At 37.0% G+C, this 23,157-nt stretch overlaps 2 protein-coding genes across 3 annotated transcripts; one reads left to right on the top strand and one right to left on the bottom strand.

Annotated features, from left to right (window-relative positions):
- Positions 1–1,548: 1,548 nt before the first annotated feature.
- LOC116931694 lies at positions 1,549–12,719 on the bottom strand. Its single transcript, XM_045172816.1, has 5 exons — positions 10,730–12,719; positions 2,268–2,469; positions 2,109–2,209; positions 1,913–2,055; positions 1,549–1,852 (listed from the first exon to the last, which is right to left on the bottom strand). Exons 1-5 carry the CDS (start codon positions 11,735–11,737, stop codon positions 1,549–1,551), a joined length of 1,758 nt encoding a protein of 585 aa, XP_045028751.1. The 5' UTR covers positions 11,738–12,719.
- A 631-nt stretch (positions 12,720–13,350) lies between these two features.
- Positions 13,351–14,575, top strand: LOC116919935. Of its 2 annotated transcripts, none has more exons than XM_045174681.1 (4): positions 13,351–13,723; positions 13,810–14,115; positions 14,177–14,212; positions 14,298–14,575. In XM_045174681.1, exons 1-4 carry the CDS (start codon positions 13,510–13,512, stop codon positions 14,486–14,488), a joined length of 747 nt encoding a protein of 248 aa, XP_045030616.1. In that variant the 5' UTR covers positions 13,351–13,509; the 3' UTR covers positions 14,489–14,575. The 2 variants fall into 2 exon arrangements, with proteins under 2 accessions (XP_045030616.1, XP_045030618.1); XM_045174683.1 differs by having other exon boundaries at positions 13,396–13,723; positions 14,279–14,575.
- Positions 14,576–23,157: the final 8,582 nt, after the last annotated feature.

Here is a 23,157-nt window from a genome sequence, read left to right as displayed (position 1 = left end):
AAGTGAAAGTGCAATTCATAATTTTTACTATGAATGACTTCAATTTAATTGACGAGTTTGAAGAAGATCTTTGGTTTTTGGAATCGGATGATAATTCTTCGCATAGTGAAGATGAGAATTATCGGCAAATTCGTCTTGGGAATCTTAGAACATTTTATTCTCAACGGAGAAAAATGTTTGAGCTATTTGACGATGAGAAAACTAGAAAAACCTTTCGGTTTGATAAGCCATCCGTCATGTACAGCACAGGTAATTCACTTAATGTATTGGTTTCTACGTAAAATTCATATAATTTTTACTGTTGATGAAACTAGATTTATTGACACCTTTTCGTAAAGTGAGAATTACTAAAGCTAAACGGAAAATTATTCCTTTTGATCAAGTGTTAATTGCCCTTCAGTTTTATGGGACCAGAACATTCCAAACTGTGGTTGGAAATGTTTTGAAATATAGTCAGGCTACAGTTTGCCGTTCAATTCATGACGTATCAAAAGCATTGTGTATGATTGCTCATGACCATATTCATTTTCCTCCAAATTTATTGCAAGTAAGTGATGTAGTCTTTTATTGATTAAAAACCTCTTTCGCATCATTTCGTATTGTTCAGTTGAAAAGAGAATTCGCCGAAATCGCAAGAATTTCTGGTATTATTGGATGTATTGATGGCACACACATAAGAATTCAACGACCTCATCAACATGAATATGCATTTGTAAATAGAAAAGGATACCACTCCATAAACGTACAAGTATGCATCAATAGAACGTTTATTTATGTATTATATAGAGTTTACGGCTTTTATTTAATAGGGTGTGTGTGACGCTAATTGCCGCTTTCTTAGTGTAAACGCCACTAACCCGGGCAGTGTACATGACTCAACCATGTTTAAAACGAGTGCGCTGGGGCTACAATGTGTTCAGGGGGAATTTGGTGAAGGATTTCTTTTGGGTGACAGCGGTTATGGTTGCATCCAATACCTTATCACGCCGTTCAACACTCCTTCCAACGATGAAGAAGTATAATGGCTCAGAGATTGTTTATTTGAGTGCACTGTTTACTTATGATATCTAATGATGAATTGTATGATTTCTTTTCACAGATAAAATTTAATCGGTCTCACAAAAGAACTCGATGTGAAATTGAAAGAGCTTTTGGAGCCGTGAAACGCAGATTTCATTGTTTACATGGTGAGATAAGAGTCCAACCTCAACGTACATGCAAGTATTATACGAAAAACATATAAACATTTTGGCTTGATGAGAAATAATCTAGAACATCTCTGTTTCGGAATTATATTGGCCCGTTTTGTTTTAAACAATATTGCCTTAGCAAGAAAACAACCGGATTTTGATGATGACATCGAAGAAGGCGAATTGTTTGAATGCATGAGGCCTAGGAACAACGCGCCTGAACCTTCCACTCAACAAGATGCTAGAGCTCGAAGGCCTGGCTTTGAAAAGAGAAGAAGAATTGCTAAAAATGTTTGGAAGACACTGACGACACATGTAAATGTATTCAAGAAGTCAAGTACATGAAGTAGTCAAACAATCAAACATGTTCTTTTAGATTCATCATTATTTCGTAAAGGTCTTCAGGTACTTCTTCCATAGTTACAGGAACCCCTAAACGAGCTCTACTTTCCATCAACACGTTTAAATACACAAATCTTTCCCTTTTCAGTCGTTTGTTTCCTATTCCGTCACTTAACTGACAAATTTTCTTTTTCGTCGCACTCATTGTTGATCGTGTAGTTTTGGGTGTAGAGCGGCCGTTGCAACTAACACCTTCAGTTATAAATATTTTGTCAGGCATTGATGGAGTCGGAGTGATTGAAAGAACGTTCCCATCATCCCTGTTTAAAACAACATTAGCTTTCAGTCAGTAAAAACAACATTTACTTTGTGTTACTTACGTAATATCTACAATCCCATCGCTTGTTATAACGCTATGATTGCTGCTCTCATCTTCATCAATGTCATCGACATTTGGAGTTGGTGTTAACTTTCTTGCCTTAACCACGCAGCTACTGCTAGCTGTTTCACTCTCTACACCTCCCTATAATAAAAATTTTTAATAGATGAAAATTGAAAAGCTGCTTTATGTTTTACTTCGATTCCTCCATTAGCTATTGCTGGATTATTTACTCCTATGACATCTTCAAAAATCTTTTTGTGAAGTGGTTTCTGAAATTGATATTCAGGGCCTCCACCTAGGTTAACGTTTCAAGTTAAGTAAAATTGTAATATGCTGATAGAATAATAAACTACCTGTCCCACATATCGATGAGTTATACTGGGCAATCTCAGCTCTTGCTTCTCTATTGAGATTGTCCCATTTTTTCTTTACTTGAGAACAGTTTTTTGGATCACCATCGGGGAACTCTAAGCTGATTGCCTCATGAATCTCATTCCATGCCTTAGTTTTTCCTTCTCTTGTTACAGCATGATCGTGGGCACCTTGGAGAATGTGCTAACAAATAAAAGGCAGCTGTTAAAATGCAGAATAGACAATAAAATAAAGTTTAGTTTAAGTTTTCTTCATGGGTAGTCCATTCAATTCTGTTTTTCAATGAAACTGAACTTTCACAAACACTTATCGGTTTATTGACTGATTTCTTAAGAGCTTTTCCTTTGTTTTTGCTAGCCATTTCTCACTACTTTTCAAACTGACCAAAATTGTTGTGTTGACTTTTTTTGGTGTTGTAGTTTCGTCTGCTAATAATTTGTGAAACGCGTTCCGTGATTGGTCGAAAACTCGAAATAAGACCCTCCTCCCAAGCTTGTACAAGTCAAGAAAAAATGTAAATCCAACTCAATCAACAATAAATTCGTGTTTAGAATTCTCTCTTCAAACTTTGCTTGGCTTGGTCAGGATTAGGATTACTCAATCCAAGCTTGGGATCCAATCTCCCTTGAATATCAAGCCAAGTTCGGAATACGGCCCCTGGTGCTCGTCGAGCAAAAGTTCGCCTGTGTGTTCCAAAAATTTCACTTCTGTTTTGTCAGTAAATAAAACTTTATCCCATTGCCGAGTCGTCCAATTAACGTGTTCTCTTGCAAATTTTAAACGTTTCTGAATGTTCGCTTTACGAAGCAACGGTTTCTTGCATGCCACTCGGCCATTCATTCCGTAAGTCACTAAACATCTTCTAACTGTTGATAAAGAGACAGGTACATCGACCACGAGATTTATTTTTTCAGTCAAAACAGGCAAAGATTTACGTCGACTTCTTTTTTATAACAAATACAAATATCGAGCAGTTTTTTGGAACAGTTTAAGTTCTTTCTTGCACTTTGTTTGACGACCAGGGACAACTTTTTTTCTTTCTGAAAACTATCCAAAACATTTTTTACAGCTGTTATACTTCAACGGACGCTCTTTGAAATTACTTGATAGGAAGAACCACCCTCTTGCATTGTTACAATTGTACTTTTCTCTATCACTGATAAATCACTTCCCTTTCCCATATTAATTACTTGCATGAGACACTGCCTTGGTTCTGCCACGACGCACAATATAAGAATAAAGTAACTTTATACAATCAAACTTTTCAATTTTCGAAGAATGAAAAATCAAGGTATGGGTGAGATTCCCAAGGTCTACTTATTCATTAGACGGTAAATAATAAGATTCAACAAAGACGTGTCTGGCTTGTTCATTCAACATCCCGCCATTGAATTTTTTGCTTTTTTTTCAGAACATTGCGGGGCACGCGTGCCAGCACCCCTAGTGACTGGAGGAGAAGTTAGGATTTTCGCCCGTAATTTTTGAAGGGAGTAAACTTCAAGGGATAGGAAAGGGAGTTGAATTATTTTTTTTACTTATTCACGGTTCTATTCATTAAACGACGCAACATCTTTTGGTTCAAAAAAAGTTTTTCAGCACTAATCTAAGTATAAATTTTTTATTTTTGAAAAAGCCGGTTTTATTACTACGCTTATGGAGGAAAATGCGCGTGTACTTAATCTATGAACGAGGGTGTAGGGACGGGGGGGTAAGTCCTACAAAAATGTGAAGCCCACATATTTTGTAGATCATTTTCTCTCCTCATCGGGAAAAAAGGAAGAAAAAATCTATCTTTAGCCGTAAAAAATTTATTCCAGTTTTTGTGAGACACGTAGCGCCATAAGAAAGCACGCAAAACGAAGGGGTTGTTCTTAATCCGTTGGTGGGTACTGTATTACAATAATGACTTCTGACTGGATTAAAGGATTAGATCCCCATATAAGTATCCCTTCTTATGGACTTATAGTCAACGTAAAACGGCGTTTCGAATAAAACGTCAGCAAGGCATTTTTCCGTATTCATTTCCAGAGGACTTGCGTTAAAAAGTGTTTCGACTGGCTCCCTAGAAGGAAGACCGGTATCATATAGTGTTGCGGATCACGAACTGCCATCTGACTTGCAACTAACTAGGTCGGGCTCGACTCGTCCTCAAACCAACTATATTTGATCTGTAATACATGTAAGGCCGCCAGGGACACTGTAATCAGCGCTTACTTGGTGGCCGATATCGGCGAAAGCTTTACTTTACAAACTTCATCAAGGTAGAGCACACGTCAGTAATTTGTGTGTCAGAATTCCAATAAAATTAGAACCAGTATATTTCATAAAGAAATAGGAGCCTGTAAATTTGCCGCCGTGATCCCAATAGCAACTCATCATGAGGAATGTAACACAATTCTGGCGGTTACAATATATATGTAAGCTCGTTCGCGGTCAGGAAAGTTCTTTGGCACAGTCGCTGATCTGGATGAGTTTTGTGAAAGTTGTTCCGAAAACGAATAAGTCTTACTGGAATGGTGTTCACATGGCTTATTCCTTGATGGCTACTTCTCCGTTTTCGGTGTAATTGGAAGAACACTGGTGATCTTTTCACTTGAAATCCGTCCTTAATCAGTTGTTAGAGTTAATTTTTCCAGGGCTAAGATGCTACGATATATTTCTTGCCGTTTTCATGAGCTGCTGATCCGTGCTTACGATTCAAATTATTTCTGGCAATAACAAAGGTTGTATTTTTTCTATCCAAGGCCCTGTTGGTGTTCTTGATCTTCAATTTTGATTTTAGATTAGAATCACCAGCCAGCTGAATTAAATGCAACACCACTGTTATCAGGGATTATTTTCTGATTTTTTTGTCAATATTCCGAACTTTTTAATTGTTTCTGCTTTTCTTCGAGTTTTTGTTTTTTAAATTTTGAATTGCGCTTGTTCTTCCTCATTTAATATGCCCATTCATTTTCGAGTTAAAAAGCCGACACCATTTTAACATCCCTAACGTTTAGCTAGCTATAAAGATGACACCCCTATGCTTCAGGAAAAAAAAGGAAAGTTGGCATGGGTTACGCAGGTGTAGCCCCGCCCTAGGCGTGTAGAAGCTACCATATATGAATAATTTAAAAGTGGATACACTACCACAAGACATCATTTGAACCCATATAAACTAGACATGGTTAAATTCATCTAATTTACGCAAAGCTTTCTATGCTAATTAAAAGTTTCTAGCTAAATGTTAGAGATATTAGGACACGCGGTATCCTATCATATCGTCCAAAAGTATCTCGAAATAAAGAATTATGTTGCTATGGCAATTTTGAACGATTTTTTCACAGTTCTGAACTTCACTTGTGACGTTTGGACCTCTCCTAATAATTAAGCAAAATTATTAGGCGTAACCATTCATTGGATTTTTTCGAAATGGAATTTGAAAGTATTTAACTTTTTACTACTTAGATTTTAGTTGTCTGATATTTTTCTATTATTAGGAGGACATCATTGTTATTATTGAAGTTGATGGACAACATACTGGGCAAAATTTGGCTAGTCATTTTTTTTCAAATCCGGTAGAGCTATCGCATACAGTCCAAAATATTTTGTTTGACTGAATATAATGCATGAAATAATGGAACTTTGTGTCACCCGTTCCAAAATATGATTGATGGTTATGATGCATCTCTTTATCCCGGATTCACCAGCTTACTTGACAACAAGAAGATTCTTATGGTAGACGGTGGGAGGCATCTATTTGGCTCCCAATTAATCAGAGAACTGGTGGATCAGAGGCAGACGATGAATACCATGGACATTCAACCCAGTGAAAAGAGTAGCGAGGTTCCCGTTACACCACTCCAGAGACCAGCCACGGCATCTATCTCAGCAGCGGCCGATGGTAATGGCTTATTTCTGTCTCTTCCCAGTCAAGCATTCCAACATTTGTGGTGATGAATGGTTGTCAGACTTCCCTATGAGACAAAAAAGTAGCCAGTTTTATAGAGAAAGAAGACCTCACTGAAGTTAAATCATAACAAGGGGAATATATTAGCAATTTATTTGTTATTCCAAAGAAAAACATCAGATTTTCAGGGAACCCAGGAACTAGGAAAATGTCCTCCAATTATCAATTTGAAGGCGCTAAGCCAACACGTTGTTCACAACCATTCTAAGATGGAAGGGATCAACACACTTAAAGACACAATTAGAGAAAGGGAATGGTTGGCAAAACTAATTGAAAAACGCCTACTTTACAATCCCTTTTTTTCAAGGGCATCGTAAATTTCTCCATTTTCGATGGGGGCGTTCCCTGGGCGAATATGTTTCTGTGCCCCTTTGTCAAAGTTCAGTCCCGTGGGTTCTTACCAAATTAATTGGAGTAGTGGTTGCCTTCCTACGGCGTAAAGGAATTCCCTCGGTGATTTATTTGGACGATCTATTGCAATATTCGATCAGTCACGTCTTACGTGACTGATTTAATTGCATGCAATGAGAGACGACAAATACATAAACATGTTGTTAGTACATGTAAGAACAAGGAGAGATTCTAGCCAGACTGTGTGGGTGGTACACTGTCATATTGTTAGGATCCGTCAGCCAGTCACGTCGGCTGCCCGGATATGAAGAGAGCAGTTATCAGCAAGAGAGGGAGGACAGATTATGGATTACTTACAGTTCTGGATGCATTGTTTGGGTAGAGTTACGCGGGGACGGCTGTGGCACGGCTGACGGAAACGGGGCTGGCGCTGTGAAACGGTACTCGCGAAAGGATGGAAATATCAAGTTGAGTACTAAACAGTTTTTTTCCAACACCTCGTACAACAAATTTAAAGTACACTCAGTGTGTGTGGCTTTCTGGAACCATTTTAGCTTTTTTTGTTTGAAAATTAGACGATTGCCTTTTCTAGTTTTTTTCTGGCTTTTTGGCTATTTCTGGCTTTTCCCGAAATTTCCCCATGATTTGGCTTCAAAATGGGCTTATTTTGGTTTTAGCCAGTCATAGAACCCTGGTTGGTTCACGCTGAGAGGAATCCCTATACCGCGTTTCGTTGGTCTGTATGTCTAAAACTTCGACGGTTTGAGGGCGGGGCCCAGTGGTGGAAACTAGAATCAGAGTCATCTATCGAGAGAAACTGAGTTATTCAACGGCCATTGTCAGTGTTTCTTTTCAAGCTTCAATTTTTCTGGTGTCGTCTGCTCCGTCGTCTCCCTTATCACTGTTGTGATTGGCTGTTGAAGTTATCAAACATGTTTCCTGATTGGTGCATTTATCACACACCCGCTGGAGTCTCTGGCTGCTATTTCTGAAATAAGCCACAACGACAGACGATTCCCCCCATGTCGTGAACCAACCAGGGTTCTATGACTCTGATTTTATCTATACTCTGTCTGATCTCTGATGTCTCAAATTGAAGCCTAGTGGCTAACTTAACCAGGAAAACAAGGAATACCCGAAAAATACTGGTCTTACAAGCTTCAATAGTTATTTTTATTTATGGGAAAGTGGCTTAAAAGTGGCTTTTTTAAACATTTCAAGTGGCTTTTTTTGCCCGATTTGGCAACTTATTTGGCTTTAGAAAATCTTTTCGTGGCAACACTGAGTACACTGCACAACTACTATGCACGCTAGCTAAAATGGGACTGGCACGGGGGCGAAAGAGATGTGGGTTTTATACTGCATCCCGGTCTGGGGACACTAAAGTTGGCGTGGGTAATAAAAAAGGCACCAGAACAGTAAGAACACAAGCCACCATTTCATGAAGGAATGTGAACTGGTGTGAAACAAGGTCAAGAGATAAAGTGAAGACATTGACACCCCGGTCAAACGGAAGAAGGTGATAAAACAATAAAATCGATAGTGGGGGAGGAAAACGAGGTCAAGGGAAGGAAAAAAAACGGCACAGAAACTTTAGCCAGACAACTTTAAGTTTAAAACAATTAAGTTGCATTTAAGAGTCCTTACACTATGCTGATCGGATCATTGCAAATAGCTAGGAAGGAAGCAGTTCAGCTCAGAAAGTTCATTTGGGCATATCTAGGATTTATTTTTTGTCAAGACAAATCTATACAAAGCCCTTCGCAATTCATGGAGTATTTAGGGTTGATTATCAATCCAATTTCGAATACTTTTCCCCTGACGTAGAAGAAAGTGGAAGATGCAAAAAGAGAGAATTGCCACGTTGCATGACATGGCCAAGATTTTAGGCAACCTTAATTGGTGATTTAGGCCATCAACTACACCCAGGCACACTTTGTGGGACGTTCAGGTGTTTTAAATAACGGAAATGAGAAAGGAAGAAAAGCAATTTACAAAAACAAACCAAGATTACGCTTCGAGCATCAGAAGACCTGCTTTGGTGGTCAACTATGGGAGATTTTGTTACCAGTCGCTCCTTGCTAGAGACAGCTCCTTTTCTTTGTCTTTCATATGATGCTTCTAACTTTAGTTTTTTAAATTTTGTTTCAGTGTTTCTCACAATTATTTCACCATCCGTTGCGGTAGGAGAAGTTTCAACGGCAACAACGCGTCAACTAGAACGGCAGAATACAACAATCAAATACCCATCTTGTTGTTACCCCCAGTGTTACCCCCCAAAAAAGGTCTGAGGTAGCATAGGGGATACGTCCACTACTTTAATTCTTGCTGGAGGAAGAGCTCAATAAACAAGATCAACACATCAGTTAATATAATCACTCTTCATTTACCAACCATTTATCATTTTTTTAAGTCCTTTATATTCTACCTTCTTTTAATTTCCAATTGCTTGATTCTCATAAGCTGAGCAGCAAGCCTACGGTTTCATAGCTTGCACAAGTTTCATTTTAGGCCGCTGCCGATACCCTCCAATACTCAAGCTAACTAATTCGTATTCCTAGCTTCCTAGCTTGACGAAGCTAGGATTAATAAATTAAAAACAAAACTAGGTTTTCACCAATCGTGGACACTAACTTCGAAAAAACCCAACAACTTCGTTTTTCTTAATGATCTCTCCACGATATTGTCACACTTGACTTACTTGAAACAAAAGAAGAATACAAGAAATACAAGAAATGAAAGAGTTAAACTTTACCCAACGTCTACACGTCTAGCGGAAGAAGAGTCACTACAGGAAAAATAATAGTGGGTTTTATACTAGCTTGGAATTTACGCCCTCCCCATGGGGTTATCCGATTTTACTGTACTTTATGAGGCTATTCTGGAATTTCTACTTAATAAGGAGTAATGTCATATGACATCAAATAAAGTTTTAACATTCGTAACTACAGCATCGACTATAGCGTCTCTAGGAAGAGATAAGCACATCTGCTGTTGTCCCCCCGCGACAATATATAATAGGAAAGGTACGCGATCGCCCTATCCCTGTCGCTGGGAGGGAACGGCGGATGTTTAGTAAGGGGTTCAAAGATTCCCCACTCAGTTCGCTAGTGAGTTAGGCTGATCGACTCTCCCCTAGTAGAACATGACATCTTAGGGATATCTTATAGATATCAACATGTCTAACTGGTGTATTGTGTTAACTAAGATATCTAAAAGCCTATAGTTAGATATCTCAAAAACTTGTTTATTTCCTGCTGTCCCATAGAGATCTATAAGATATGTTATAAAAGACAAGTTGTGGGCATTTATAAGCGCATAGCATGGTACCAGCAAACGCGCACCTATCTATCACATATACACATAATAGCAAATGAAATCATTTTAAAATGTTTATTAACACGCTGATGAAAAAAACGGTTACAATTTGAATGAAAGTTAACTTTTGTAATTTATAATTTTAATCAAAATTAGAAATTTAAAGACTGCTGTGCTGTGTCTTATTTATGATGCAGTTACCCCATGCCCATAGATATTTTCTGTAAAATAAATGAGAATTAATTTATTTCAATCTTATCAAAAAGTATGATATAATTACCTGGAAGGATGTCAAGTAATTTCATTGCAAATCAAAGTTCATTAATGTCAATGTTCCGAAACTTTCAATTGGTGCAATAACGGGAAATTTCATAGCCCTAAATAACACATGATTTAATGGCCAACTTTCAATTACTCTAGAAAGAGTATTGACAACTTCAATGCCTAGTGATGTAGAATGCAACCCATTTAAGTCGTACAAATTCTCCCCATTCAAAAATCGTCTCCCAATTAAAAAAACATGCCCATTATTTTTTTCAATGAAATTCTCAATAATAATTGTGGCTCCACCTTGTATTACAACGCAATTATTTGGGCTTTTGCGACTTAATTTTAGACCCCGAAATAATACTTTTTCAAATTGTAGCCCAGTCAAACCAAGAATCACTGGTCCACTTAAGTGTTCTGAAATAAGTTTTGTACAGCCGGTATTTTTTGTGCTATTGGTTTCACTAATAACAGATGTGTTGCATCCCAACTCAGTAACACGATTCACTAGTTGTTCAAGAGGCAACGCACTGCTACGAACCAAGTTTTTCAATTTACCCGGATGATCTCAAATGAGAAGCAGCTGAATGTTTCCATTGGACCTAACCTTCTACATTCGTCTACCAAATGTATAAGATTATGAATATTGTAGCTGACAAACTTATCCCCGTAAATTGAAGGGGATTGTTCAACAAAACGAATCAAAAGGTTATTTGCGTATTCGATGTTATCTTCTTCCTTAACCTTCTCATCGCATGACAAAATTCTAATAACTATGTGGAGAAGCATGAAATGGTTATAAACTTCTTCTGGCAGTCTGTGTTTTAAGATGACAGGTAAAACATAAGGCAGTTTTAACCTACATTCTGTTGCTTTTAATCGAGAAACTTCGTCCAAAGACCTTGTTTTTCTGCTAAATTCAACAGGAATTAATTTTGCAATATCTTCTAAAATCCCAGAAATTTCTGAAATTATCTGCTTTGAAATTCTAACTTTCATGCTTCTCCTTTGATTGTACCAAATATGAAGTAATTTACGCATTGCACCCAAATATACCAGATGCATTGGATCAATGGGAAAATCATTCGTCATATTTATCGGCAAATTTTCTAGAATAGAAAGTCCCGTGTGATGCGTTTGTTGCTCACGACTACGGAAAGATTCGTCCGTTCTGAGAATTGCGTCGATTTCTGGCAAAGTAACCCTCCCTCCCCTTCCACTTTCGTTATGTACATACTCCCCTTGTGTCTCGCATTTACTGCAACCAAAATAGGATCCACAAGGTTTGACGCATTTAATAAAACTGAGCGCTGGCGCGTCACAACAAAAGGCTTCAATTTCAATTTTTATCAGACTGCCATTGTACTGAAAGCCTTCCACCATTAATTCTGAAATTTCAGTTAAAAAATCATGCAAGTACTCATTAGCGTTTTCAGGTTTGGAAGTGCCTTGATAAAAACCGATATCAAATACTTTTGCTCCTTTCAGTTTCAATCGCCCTAGAACAGGCCAAAATTGACTGTTCGTGCTTTTACTAGAGGGTAACCCATCGCAACCAACGTACATCTTAAGAACAACTTCTCGAGATTGAAATTGTGCATTCAAACTGTCAAGAGAAGACGTAATTCCTTTCAATACATTAAATCCATAGTAACGACCAGGGTTTACTTGAATTGTACTAACCTTACGAGGAGTTCCTAATAAAGTTTTATAAGATTTAGGAAGAAACGAAAAATGTTGTTCAGATCTTAAAATGGACAACAATTTGTCGACAATACTCCTTGAAACATTAGTAACTACGGCCCAATGAGAAAGACGACCTTTAAATAGATCTTAACGCTGCTTTTCACTAATATCCTCATTTTCTTCGTAATAATCCCAATCACAATTTCTGTCTTGACCGTCGTCGTCCACTGAATCAACGTCTACATCGCTTTCATCCTGTTGAAAATCGTCCAAACTAAAATCGAATACATCTTCAAAATCACTTAAATCACAAGCTATTATTACGTTCTCAGAGGAAGTACTATCATCAAGTTCAGATGAAAAACTTTTGTCCAATACCTTGCAATCGGAATAATGTTCAGCCTCGCGATCGGAATTATGATCCTCATTATCTTGAACCTCAATATCTTCTATCTGGGCATCTACATTTTCTAATGAATGAACTCCAAAGGAATTCAATGGCTGAACATTATCCCGTCCGATTTCCTGATCGTTGTTTGTTACTTCGTCACAATATTCATTTAATTGTCTACTGATTGCTAATCTAATTCTTCGTGCTCTCTGTCTTGGACCCACAAAATCTTTCACCTTTCGCTACTACAAAAAGGCGTGACAGTACCGTACGAAAAATCCTGAAGTGTTAGCTTGGAAACAGCTAGAAGAGTGATGGATGGTGTGATGGTTGATGGCTGTGATGATGATGATGATGGATGTGATGGCCATACACTTTGATCCACGTCGTCGTGATCCTCGTGTTCTGCTGGTGTTGTCCCTGCTTCCTTTTAATTGCTGATGAATTCCTTTGTTCCCGTCCGTATTGCAAATGTGTGAAAACAATGACCTAAGATTTAAAAAAACCAATTACACATCGGAAATCATGGAAGAAATACTTAAAACTAGTTAAGAAGGGAATACTCACAGTACACTTAATAACTTGTGAGAATACTTCACAAGAGTTGGTATAGCAAGTACTGATTACCTATACCTCATTGATAAGAGATAGTGAGTTGGCAGCCGCTCTCTAAAAGTTGACCAGCAACAGCCTGTAATCAAAACAATAATGAAGTAAATATGTTATATTTGTGTAAGAAGTTAAGAACGGATGGAATACTCACAATATACTTATTAAGCACTTCACAAAAGTTGGTATCCCTGTGCTTACTAACAGTAACTATTTGGTAATCTTTGGTGGCGAGCTTCAGCAATCCAATAGGTTTGAAATATCCTTTTTGTGTAGAAATCAAATTGACGTAAATGTTACTTCACTTATTATTCTTCGTTCGCGTGGTTTCTGATCAAGCAAATCAGTAGACTAAAGCTGTCAAGATATCTCAATCGATTCATTAGTAACAACGTTGCAATTATACTACATTTTTTATAAAAATGTTTTAAACATGCTGGTCATTGTGAGTTAAATCGAATAATTATTTCTAAAAATTAAAGAATTAAAAAAAGGATTACTATGATATTTTAGCTACAAATTTCAAACAAATTGCTTATAAATATTAGTAAATGGCACCTCTACATGTGGCCAGAAAAAATGTCAAGTTCGCCATTTTGAAAAGTCATTCGAAGCTTCTCGTTGTTCTGCTAGTGGCTGATTACTTGGCGTCATGTCACATTTAATTGTAGAAATTCCTAAAACTTTACCTGATGAAGGAAAATGGCTATTCGTAATTGCAGAAAATTGGATAGAGAATGATATACTCTTTTTACCAGACAGTTCTTATTCTGCGGCTCACAAAATTCATCTCCTGAAAGGTGGTACTCATCCAGATGTTGTAAATTGGGACAGACACCATACTTTCAAAATCATAGATACATTTGGTAAATAGGAATTTTACTTTAAATTACTTGTTTTTTATTGTGAACATTGTATCAATATGTTTTTTTTTTTATATTGCTGCATGCAGGCACATATGAGGAGGCTAGATTGAATCTTCCCCAGGTAGAATCTGGTTTGTCCATCTTGGATAATAACAACACAGGAAGAGGACAACGAGAAAGAAAGAAGAAGAAGCTTACCCTGCCAGGGGAATCCACAACGGACTTTGAAAGTGAAAATGAAGTTTTCTCTAAACCCGCTCCACAATCAGTAGTGAAGGCCAATAAGCATTCCAAGAAGTCTCCTACGATAACGTCAAGAAAACCACAATCATCTTCAACACCTATTTTAAAACCACCAGCAGGTCTGCAGATCAACAAAAATCCAAGCAACGGTAAAAAAAAACACTTGCCTGGTCAGTGGTCACTAATACTTTATTCGCATTTGACTTTCAGTTACTGAAATACCAGCAAAGAAAACTGTGGACACCGGTAAACATAATTCCCACTTGTTATTTGAATATCATGCACTTATTTACACCTTTGTGATATGCTTAGGAAACATCATTTGTTGCAGAACATCACGAACCTCAGAAGACGATGATTCCTATGGAACCCAAGACCATGGTAAAATTCGAAACAAATTTATTTTTGTTGTTGTTATATATTACTTGCATGTGTAATATTTTTCAGAAACCGTACAACCACAACCAAATTATTCTGGATATTACAACTTGGGAATGCCACCATTTTGGGAGCATAATTTGAATTATCCAAATTCTTATAACCAAAGTTATACACCACCTCCTGCTTCGTATGATTTTCCCTGCCAGCCTATGGGTAATATCTCAAGCAATGGCAATTCATCTCAGTTGGGTAAGCACATGTTTCATTTCCCATAATCTAATACTTAATCTATATTCTATTGCAGTTGCTCAAACTTATGTAATGCAGTCAACCTCTGTTCAGGGAATGCGTTATCCAACACAGGATCGTCTTCATGACTAACATCATCATTGATTTCATTTTAACTATTTCTGGAGGAGGGGAAAACGTAAAAAACCATATTTTTTAAACTCTCGTTCGACCTTATATAGCAACTATTTCATAAAAACATTGAACTTTTCATGATGCTCATTTCATGGTGCATCTTGTGATCTATTTTAAACCATTTTAAATTGACTTTTTATTATTGAATTCATTGGAAAAGTGTCCGCCAATCACAGTCATCCAGGGGCAATCGAGAAAAAATGGAGGGATTTTTTAATTTTCAATGTGACATTCTACATTTCACGCAAGTCTTCGATTTCTCGGTTTACACCGATGTATTTATTGAGTATAAGAAAATCTTCGATTTCACGGTTACACCCAGAGATAAGGAGATGGCTCACTCCACGTAAAGCCCAGCAGTCGACATTTTCCCTCCTCCCCCTCTCTAGCAGACGAATTCGACTGCGCTGCTCCTTTTGGCCAGCTCCGGAATCATGGCTGTACTTGGCGGTGAATGATACTCTTCTTGAACATCCCTTAGAATACTTTCCAGGAATGTAGAGGATTCTGAAATATAAAATCAACAAATAAATTAACTTATTTCCTAAAGGTCTGCTTTAATACGTAGACCTATAACCTATACCTTCAAATGACGCAGGGTGATCATCTGTTCCCACATGAAATAGAGGTGAGTCAGTAGTCCAATTAGGGACATGTATTCCTGTGAAGACTGTAATGTTATTAAAATACTACATATACATCTACAGTACATGGACAATAACATAGTTGTAAACTTAAAATAACCATTACGTGGGAAGCACGAAGAAAGTTTTTCCAGGTGTCTTCTGAATCTTTTTCCATTTTCAGTTGCAAGAAAAATATTCATGTTCACCCCAGTTGAAAGAGTTCTCCATGATCTCTGCTTTAAACAGTGAGACTAAACTGTAACGAGGATCTCCACACCAAACAAGTTGTACAGCACTTCTGGCTGCAGTAAAGAATAAATGGATGGTAAACTAAATAACATTTATATGATGGTGTAGATACTTACCAATGTTTTAGTTATCTTGGTGATTAATCGCTTTCTGGCGGCATCACTTTTGCCGTACTTCCTCACGTATGTGTCACCAACTGCACCAAACTTGGTCCAGTTGGAGACATTGGTCCATTTACTAAAAAAATTCCAAATGAAACAAATTTTTTGCGTTTTGTTGCTTAGGTCCAATACTGCGCTTCAATCGATTAAATGAAAACAATTTTTTTCATTTAGAATTTTTTTCTTTTTAATATTTTATGAAATTCACCAAATAGATAGCCCTTTTAAATATCTATCGATTGCCATAAAATTTATGTAAATCCGCTGAAAACTTAGAACGTAATTAATTATTTTATTTTATGACATTTTAGGGAGGGGGGGGGAGGGCCAAAAACAGACATTTTTGGGTACGTTGTTTGGTTACTAATATACACCAAAATAAACAGAAAATTTATTTTTGAGATTCTTTATTATCTCTAACACGTTTTGATATTTTACTTCCGTTTTTATAGTTTAAGAACAGCAAATTGCAATAAAATGTACCCCCCTTGGCCCCTTCCCGGAATCCATCGTGGCGGCCATTTTGTTGACGCGCGTAATTCAAATTTGAATTCTAACTTTTACTTATTATTATTCCAACGTTTTAAATTACCAAGAATGTATGTAAACACAAGTACATTTTAAAGAAAAACTCAATGTATTTTAAAGAGTAAGCAGCAAGTGTTTTATTCATAAACAACATAAAGCAAATACAATGAGTGAAGAGTGACACGAACAAATTGTTTTGATTATTTCATTATTTAATTACATTTGTACATTGAAAAATACCTAATTAGCTTTAATGGTATATTCTTAGTTATTGATGGTAGGCTTAGAAGGTTGCTTTCTAATTGACTATTCAATTGTTGGTTGTTGCCCTGGTCAACCTAGTGGGATTCTGATACCTGGAAAAGGGAAAATAAAAGAGTGATGTCAGGGCTATAACATTAAAATTTTTTGAAATAAGTTACCTGTTTGATAAGTGTGTTAATTTTTTTACAATGCCACAATAGATTACCTTCTTAATCAAAAAGTGTACTTCCCAACGTGGATGGAGAACGCACGCAACACACTGAATGCAAATTTAAAGCATTGGCTGAGTAACACTGTAAAAACTTTATGCATTTCACAAATCATAAATAAAATTCGTTAAATGGTAAGAAATTCATTAATATTACCTATCAAATAATAATATATTCTTACTTCTGTTCTAATGTCAAATTTGTCAGACTTGCCGATCGATCAATTTTTTTAGTTTGATCAGCGATCAACTCATTTTGAAATGAGTTGATCGCCATTTTTTCTTTTTTCATACGCCATCTAGCGGTGAATAAAACGAACATGTACAGTAAAACGAAAAAACGTTAAACATTGCGAGTTAAATTACGTGAAATCTATTGCCATGCCGGTTCGACAGGGCAATAGCCATAGAGGGCAATAGCCATAGAGGGCTATTGCCCTGTCAGTGCTAAAACCCCCATCTGGCGACGGCTATTGGTAGCCTTTCTGAATATGAATACATACCAACTCATAAATTTTGTATTAATAAATAAAACATATTCTTTGTAATAATGATGTTATATCATTTCACTTGAGTTTGAGAAGAATAATAATAATGCTATGTAGACTTAACGACCTTGTAGGTTGTAAACTAGTAATAATGTTGCATATTGTAAAGTTATCACATAATATTTTTCATTTAATTTTTTTCTAAAAACTAAATGTGTTTTCATGATGCTGTAGCATTTCTCTGTAGTTTAGTTAAATGCAATAACGTCCCAACTCTATTGTGAGTGCTTCCATTGATTTCCGCATGATATCGTATTTGATACTGTTGTGATTTAAAAATTTTAACATTCTAAAACATTTTTTTTTTGTCGGATTTGATTCTCGGTACTTTGGAATGGCAGCTTGGGCTGCTGACCAATAGACCACCGTTGACATGATAATCATGGTGCCGAGGGAACTACAAACGGAAAACATGGCCTTAGATATGATGTGGCTCAAGTATACCCCCCCCATCACTGCCCCTCTGCCATGGGTACGCGCAAGCCCCCCCCCGCTCGACCCCCTTTCTGGCCGGCTTAGGCAGCGCGTCAGCCTGTAAAAATCGAAACTTTGAACGCGTTTTACGGGCACTCCCGCTCATTTGCACACCATAAACCCAATATTAAAAATGATCAGCGTGAAAAGATCTCCAACACTGTATTGTTTTTCGATAGCAGAAAACTTGAATTGCTAGGGAAGACCCGCTTTTCCGAGAACTTGGTTCGGATAACCTTTTTGAATAACATTGATTGAAACGCGTTGTAACCTACGACCAGGAACATGACTCACTTTTAACCGACTTTTAGGTTTTTGCATTTGAAGTCCCAACTTTATTCCGAGTGCGTTTTTTTCCAATCACGCAAAAGCTAACGAAGTGAAGAGATGTTTCAAATACAAAATCTAAAAGTCGGTTAAAGTGACATTCTAGCATGCCCATTGGTATATATCACTTAGACAAAAAAGTGTCACAATGAGGTCATCTACCAGGGACTAAATTCAAACATTGAGTTAAACAATCCATCAAACATATTAAACCAATTAGAAAGAAATACTTACTGAAATATCAATAGCAATTAGTGAAATATAACATGCCAATTGCTACATCACTTGTTAGAGTTTTAGCGGTTTTACACAAGTGTCACGATAAAGTAAAAATGTATGTACGTAATGTAAAATGCAATAGCCGTCGCTAGATGGGGTTTTTAGCACTGACAGGGCAATAGCCCTCTATGGCTATTGCCCTGTCGAACCGGTATGGCAATAGGTCTGACCGTTAAATTATGGGAACATATTTCCACGAATTATCAGTAGATGGCGTGGAATAAGAAATTTTGAGCGCAGAAATGAGTTGATCGATCGATCATTTTTTGAGTTTGAGTTTGATCGCGATCAAAAATTGATTTCGATCACGGCAAGTCTGAAATTTGTTTCGTGGTTCTAAAAGAAATGAAATACAGTAAAATTTTTTTTCACTGAAAAAGTTTATTCTTTTTAAACACATATATAGAATTTAAAAATATAAACACAAATTCAACTCACATTAAAACAAAATCAAAAGAAACAAACAAAAACAATAAACGTAAATTAATGGCTGCGATAACTGGCAGCTAGACGATAAGTTTCATCTACTGAATGATGTAAGCTAGCCGATAACTATCACTCGCCTCTACAGAAAAAGTACCGGTGCAGCTTTGCCAAAGGCTTCATCTAGTTGTGCGTGACCAACCAGGCGTAACTAAAACTCGGGGGTCGGGGCTCGGGGGTCGGGGGACTAAAACTCGGGGAATGGACTCTTGGGTTGCCATTTTCCCCGAGCTTTAGTGTGTTCAAACGGGGTGACGGGTAAACAAAAAAATACTAAAACTCGGGCAATGCACTCGGGGTTTTCGTCTGCTATGTTTTGTTTTTTTTTGTTTTTTTTTATTACTTATTTTTTAATTATCATTCGCGCTTTGCTGAAGGATATATAAAACAGGTTGGCTGTAACATATAGAAATCGACCGGGTTTCTTTTAACCGATCCTGTTTCTTTGTCCAACATTTTTGTTTTATTACTTCATATTTGAAAAAAGTCACAAACACCAAATTTTGTTAGATCTGAAAAAAAACAAAAACAAAAACGCTCAAGCAAATGGCTGAATGTCATAGAATAAAATAAAGAAACATTTTGTTCTCCGGCCCGCCAGATACAATGACAAGGATGGCTATCCATTTGTCTCACTATATAAGTGTTATTAATCATTTTCACCAAGGTGCTTGCTGTGGACTGCGCTTTCGTCGATTCTAGGATGTAGATGTAGCTATATATTAAATAAATCATGCTTTTTTGAAATGCAACACTTATTTTAGATGTCAAGGCCCTTCACACTAGAAACAAAGTCAGTAGATCAAATTAAGAGTCTTTTTACCTTAAAAGCTATACATTTTCTTATAGCTTAATCATATTAGAAATGCAATTAAATATAAGAGGTATAGAGCAGTAAAACATCCTACGTTGCACGTTCTCCACAAATGTGAAAATCTAATTTTTGTCGAAGTTGGTCTACTGCGGCTGCAGCGTCTTATGGAGAAACCAACTTCTTCATGTTAAAAAATAAGTTTTCATAAATATCATTAAGATTTTCCCCCTTTTCTTCCTAGCAGTGGGTACCCTATTCATTTTTTTCATTTCCCAATATTTTTTCTAGCCCTAGTTCTATAGACCAAGATCGGATGCTGAGTTGCCAAGGCTGAATTCCGACCTGCGGTATTTGTCCTCTCGGGCCCTATAGGAGGGAAATGAAAAATAATATATTTAATTAAGTTATAGTTAGTTTTATTACAAAATCTTTTGGAATCGTGTACTATACCTCTGTGCTGATATAATACAAAAAATTTTATCTCCAAAAAAGCTGTTATTTTTCCAGGAAACTTTTTGAAAGATACTTGTTTACCTTTCCACAACACCCCCCCCCCTCCCCGTATTACAACTGTAGAACAAGAAGCAGACGTTTTTCTAAGTAAATTTCTTTTTCCTTATGAATAAGTCCTTTAGCATAATCAGATAACTTAAAAAGACTAATTGTGTCAAATAACTCATTACCGACATCACAAACTACGGGGCCGTTCACATACTACGTAGTGGGATTTTGGCGGATTTTTACCCCTCCCTCCCCCTTGTAGTAGATTGAAGTGTTCGGGCTGACTCCCCCCTTGAAATTACGTAGTAGTTCGCTCGACCCCCCTAAAAAATATAGGCCTATATATATTTCGAAACTCAATTATTTCTGTATTAAAAAAGTAAGCATTCTTACAAACGAATTTCAAAATACCATAACAGTCGACTGCTCATCAGGAGCTTTCGCCAAAAATAAACAACGATAGCGTTGCCAGCTAAGGAAAAACAATTTTTTTTTTAAATTGGAAAATTTTTGAAAATTTGTTTCTACTACGTATCAAATCCCCGGGCTCCCCCCCCCCCGTAGTATTTTGAAGTAATTTGTCTGACCCCCTCCCCCCTAAGCCCACTACGTAGTATGTGAACGGCCCCTACACTACTCATGACATAAAAAACGAAAACAGTTTGACACTACAGTCACTAGTCACAGTCAATCACTTTACGTCTGCTACGGTACATTGTAAACAAGTACCTTTCAAAAAGTTTCCTGGAAAAATAACAGCTTTTTTGGAGATAAAATTTTTTGTATTATATCAGTACAGAGGTATAGTACACGATTCCAAAAGATTTTGTAATTTAACTAACTACAACTTAATTAAATATATTACTATTCATTTCCCTCCTATAGGGCCCGAGAGGACAAATACCGCAGGTCGGAATTCAGCCTTGGCAACTCAGCATCCGATCTTGGTCTATCTGGTTTATTTTTATTTAGCTATTGTTTGTGAATGGTTTGCTGTTCATCCCCTTGTAGCAGACAAATTGAACGAAATTTTTCGGCTAAAAGAGACGAGCAACTTACAAACAAAAACAAAATAAAAATAAAGTAGATAGAACTTGGGCTAGAAAAAAATTGGGAAAGGAAAACATGAATAGGGTACCCACTGCTAGGAGGAAAAGGGGGAAATCTAAATTATAGTTATTAAAACTTAATCCCTGAGAGATTTTCCTTGGGAAAGATTGAAGGCTATCCCGTGGTTATGGGCCCCAAAATGTTTATTGTTTCCCCAGGGGTTCCAGCCGGGTTTTGATTGGTTGTCAATTGGAGGGAATTATCGCGTGTAAACTGGGGAACTTTTTGTTTTTATTTATTTTTTATTCGATTCGCCGTATTAAACTACGTGTCTGGCCAAATTTTCAAGTCTGTTGGTGTTTTTCTTCATTTTATATATTTATTTATTCGGTCGAAATTCAAATTTTTTAGGTTCCCGCCGGTTTGTGATTGGTTGCAAAATTGGGGGGAATTATCGCGTGTAAACTGGGGAACTTTTCGTTTTCATTTATTTCTTATTCGATTCGCCGTATTAAACTACGTGTCTGAGCAGAATTTCAAATCTGTTGGTGTTTGTGTTCATTTTATAACTTTTTTTTGTGTTTGACTGTTTGTTTACAAATATCGTACGCGGCTGTCGTTTGTCATTTGTTTTATTACCATTTTAAGAACAATGAAGTCAGCCGTGAAAACTGCTTTTACAATCAGTCATTCGTGTGGTGCCATCTAGTGGCAAAGGCAACGACGACATGCGATCCTAACCTAACCTAACCCACCGTAGCGTTTTGGCACTACAACTATTTTACTTATTTTAGCCATCGCGGACCATTTATTATTTTTATATTATTATTTTATTATTGATCAACCTAACCGGTACTTGGTTTCAAACTAGGCTATCCCGTTGCTGTTTTTTAAATTGAATAATTGCGCAATAGCGCGCCACTTCACCATTCAGCCCGGTTCAGCCATTGACGTATGCCCAACTAAATCTCGAAGGCGGACACCCAGTGGCCTTAATTTTTATCGTGAAGAAGATGGTTTCTCCATAAGAGCTGCAGCCGCAGCAGACCAACTTGGACACAAATAAGATTTTCGTATTTGTGGAAAACGCGCAACGCAGGATGTTTTACTGCTCTATTGAAAAACATAAATAAATCGATTTGATATTCTGCTAATGATCACTGATGCGAATTTTCAAAACTGAAAGGAAATTATGCAATCGTGAAATCTGCGAGGGACATATAGGCCTAAAGGTTAATTAAACTCGTCATCATTCGCTTAATTGGGATCGGCAACAGGAGCCAGTAGAAATGATTTCTTGTTAACCATCACAATTTTTCAATCGATGGCTATATAGTTAGATCCACTTTTATCTTGTTCTTATCGTCTTCCTTTTTTTTCCCCTTTTTATTTCCTAGTTGTCTTTTTTTGTTTATTCGCAATTCGCAATTGTAGCCAATTAACGTGTGATGGCAAGAAAGGCACCAACCTGCATCAAAAAATTACGACGATTGCATCGCTCCCTGGAACTGGCGTCGCGAGCTGGCTGGAACCTGTAAGCGAACCCATCAGAATATTTACACCGTTGAATTTCAAAAGATCATGGCTTCTTATAAGTCAATATTCCTGCTCTGTTTCAAGAAGTTCGTAACATGCTCCTCTTCTTAATTAAAAAAATGCAAACTCAAGAGAAAAACGCTGATCTTCCGCATCTGTAATAATTATAATCATAATTATAAGTTCTCTTAATTTACCACGTTTCCCCCAAAATAAATAATAAAAAAAAAAAAAAAACACATAGCAGACGAAAATCCCAAGTGGATTGCCCGAGTTTTAGTCTTTTTTTGTTTTCCCGTCACCCCGTTTGAACCAAGGCCTACTTAATGCTTAAGGCCT

The sequence above is a fragment of the Daphnia magna genome, linkage group LG1, assembly GCF_020631705.1.
Source record: "Daphnia magna isolate NIES linkage group LG1, ASM2063170v1.1, whole genome shotgun sequence".
In the NCBI taxonomy this organism is placed as follows: domain Eukaryota; kingdom Metazoa; phylum Arthropoda; class Branchiopoda; order Diplostraca; family Daphniidae; genus Daphnia; species Daphnia magna.
This window is presented reverse-complemented; position numbering and strand designations above follow the sequence as displayed.

Coding starts and splice junctions, on each gene's coding strand:
- LOC116919935 (XM_045174681.1), top strand. CDS start 13,510: ATGTCACATTTAATTGTAGAAATTCCTAAAACTTTACCTGATGAAGGA. Junction 14,116..14,176: donor CAACAAAAATCCAAGCAACG/GTAAAAAAAAAC, acceptor TTTGACTTTCAG/TTACTGAAATACCAGCAAAG. Junction 14,213..14,297: donor AAAGAAAACTGTGGACACCG/GTAAACATAATT, acceptor CATTTGTTGCAG/AACATCACGAACCTCAGAAG.
- LOC116931694 (XM_045172816.1), bottom strand. CDS start 11,737: ATGTACGTTGGTTGCGATGGGTTACCCTCTAGTAAAAGCACGAACAGT. Junction 2,470..10,729: donor TCTCATTTGAGATCATCCGG/GTAAATTGAAAA, acceptor TTTATTTGTTAG/CACATTCTCCAAGGTGCCCA. Junction 2,210..2,267: donor CTCATCGATATGTGGGACAG/GTAGTTTATTAT, acceptor ACGTTAACCTAG/GTGGAGGCCCTGAATATCAA.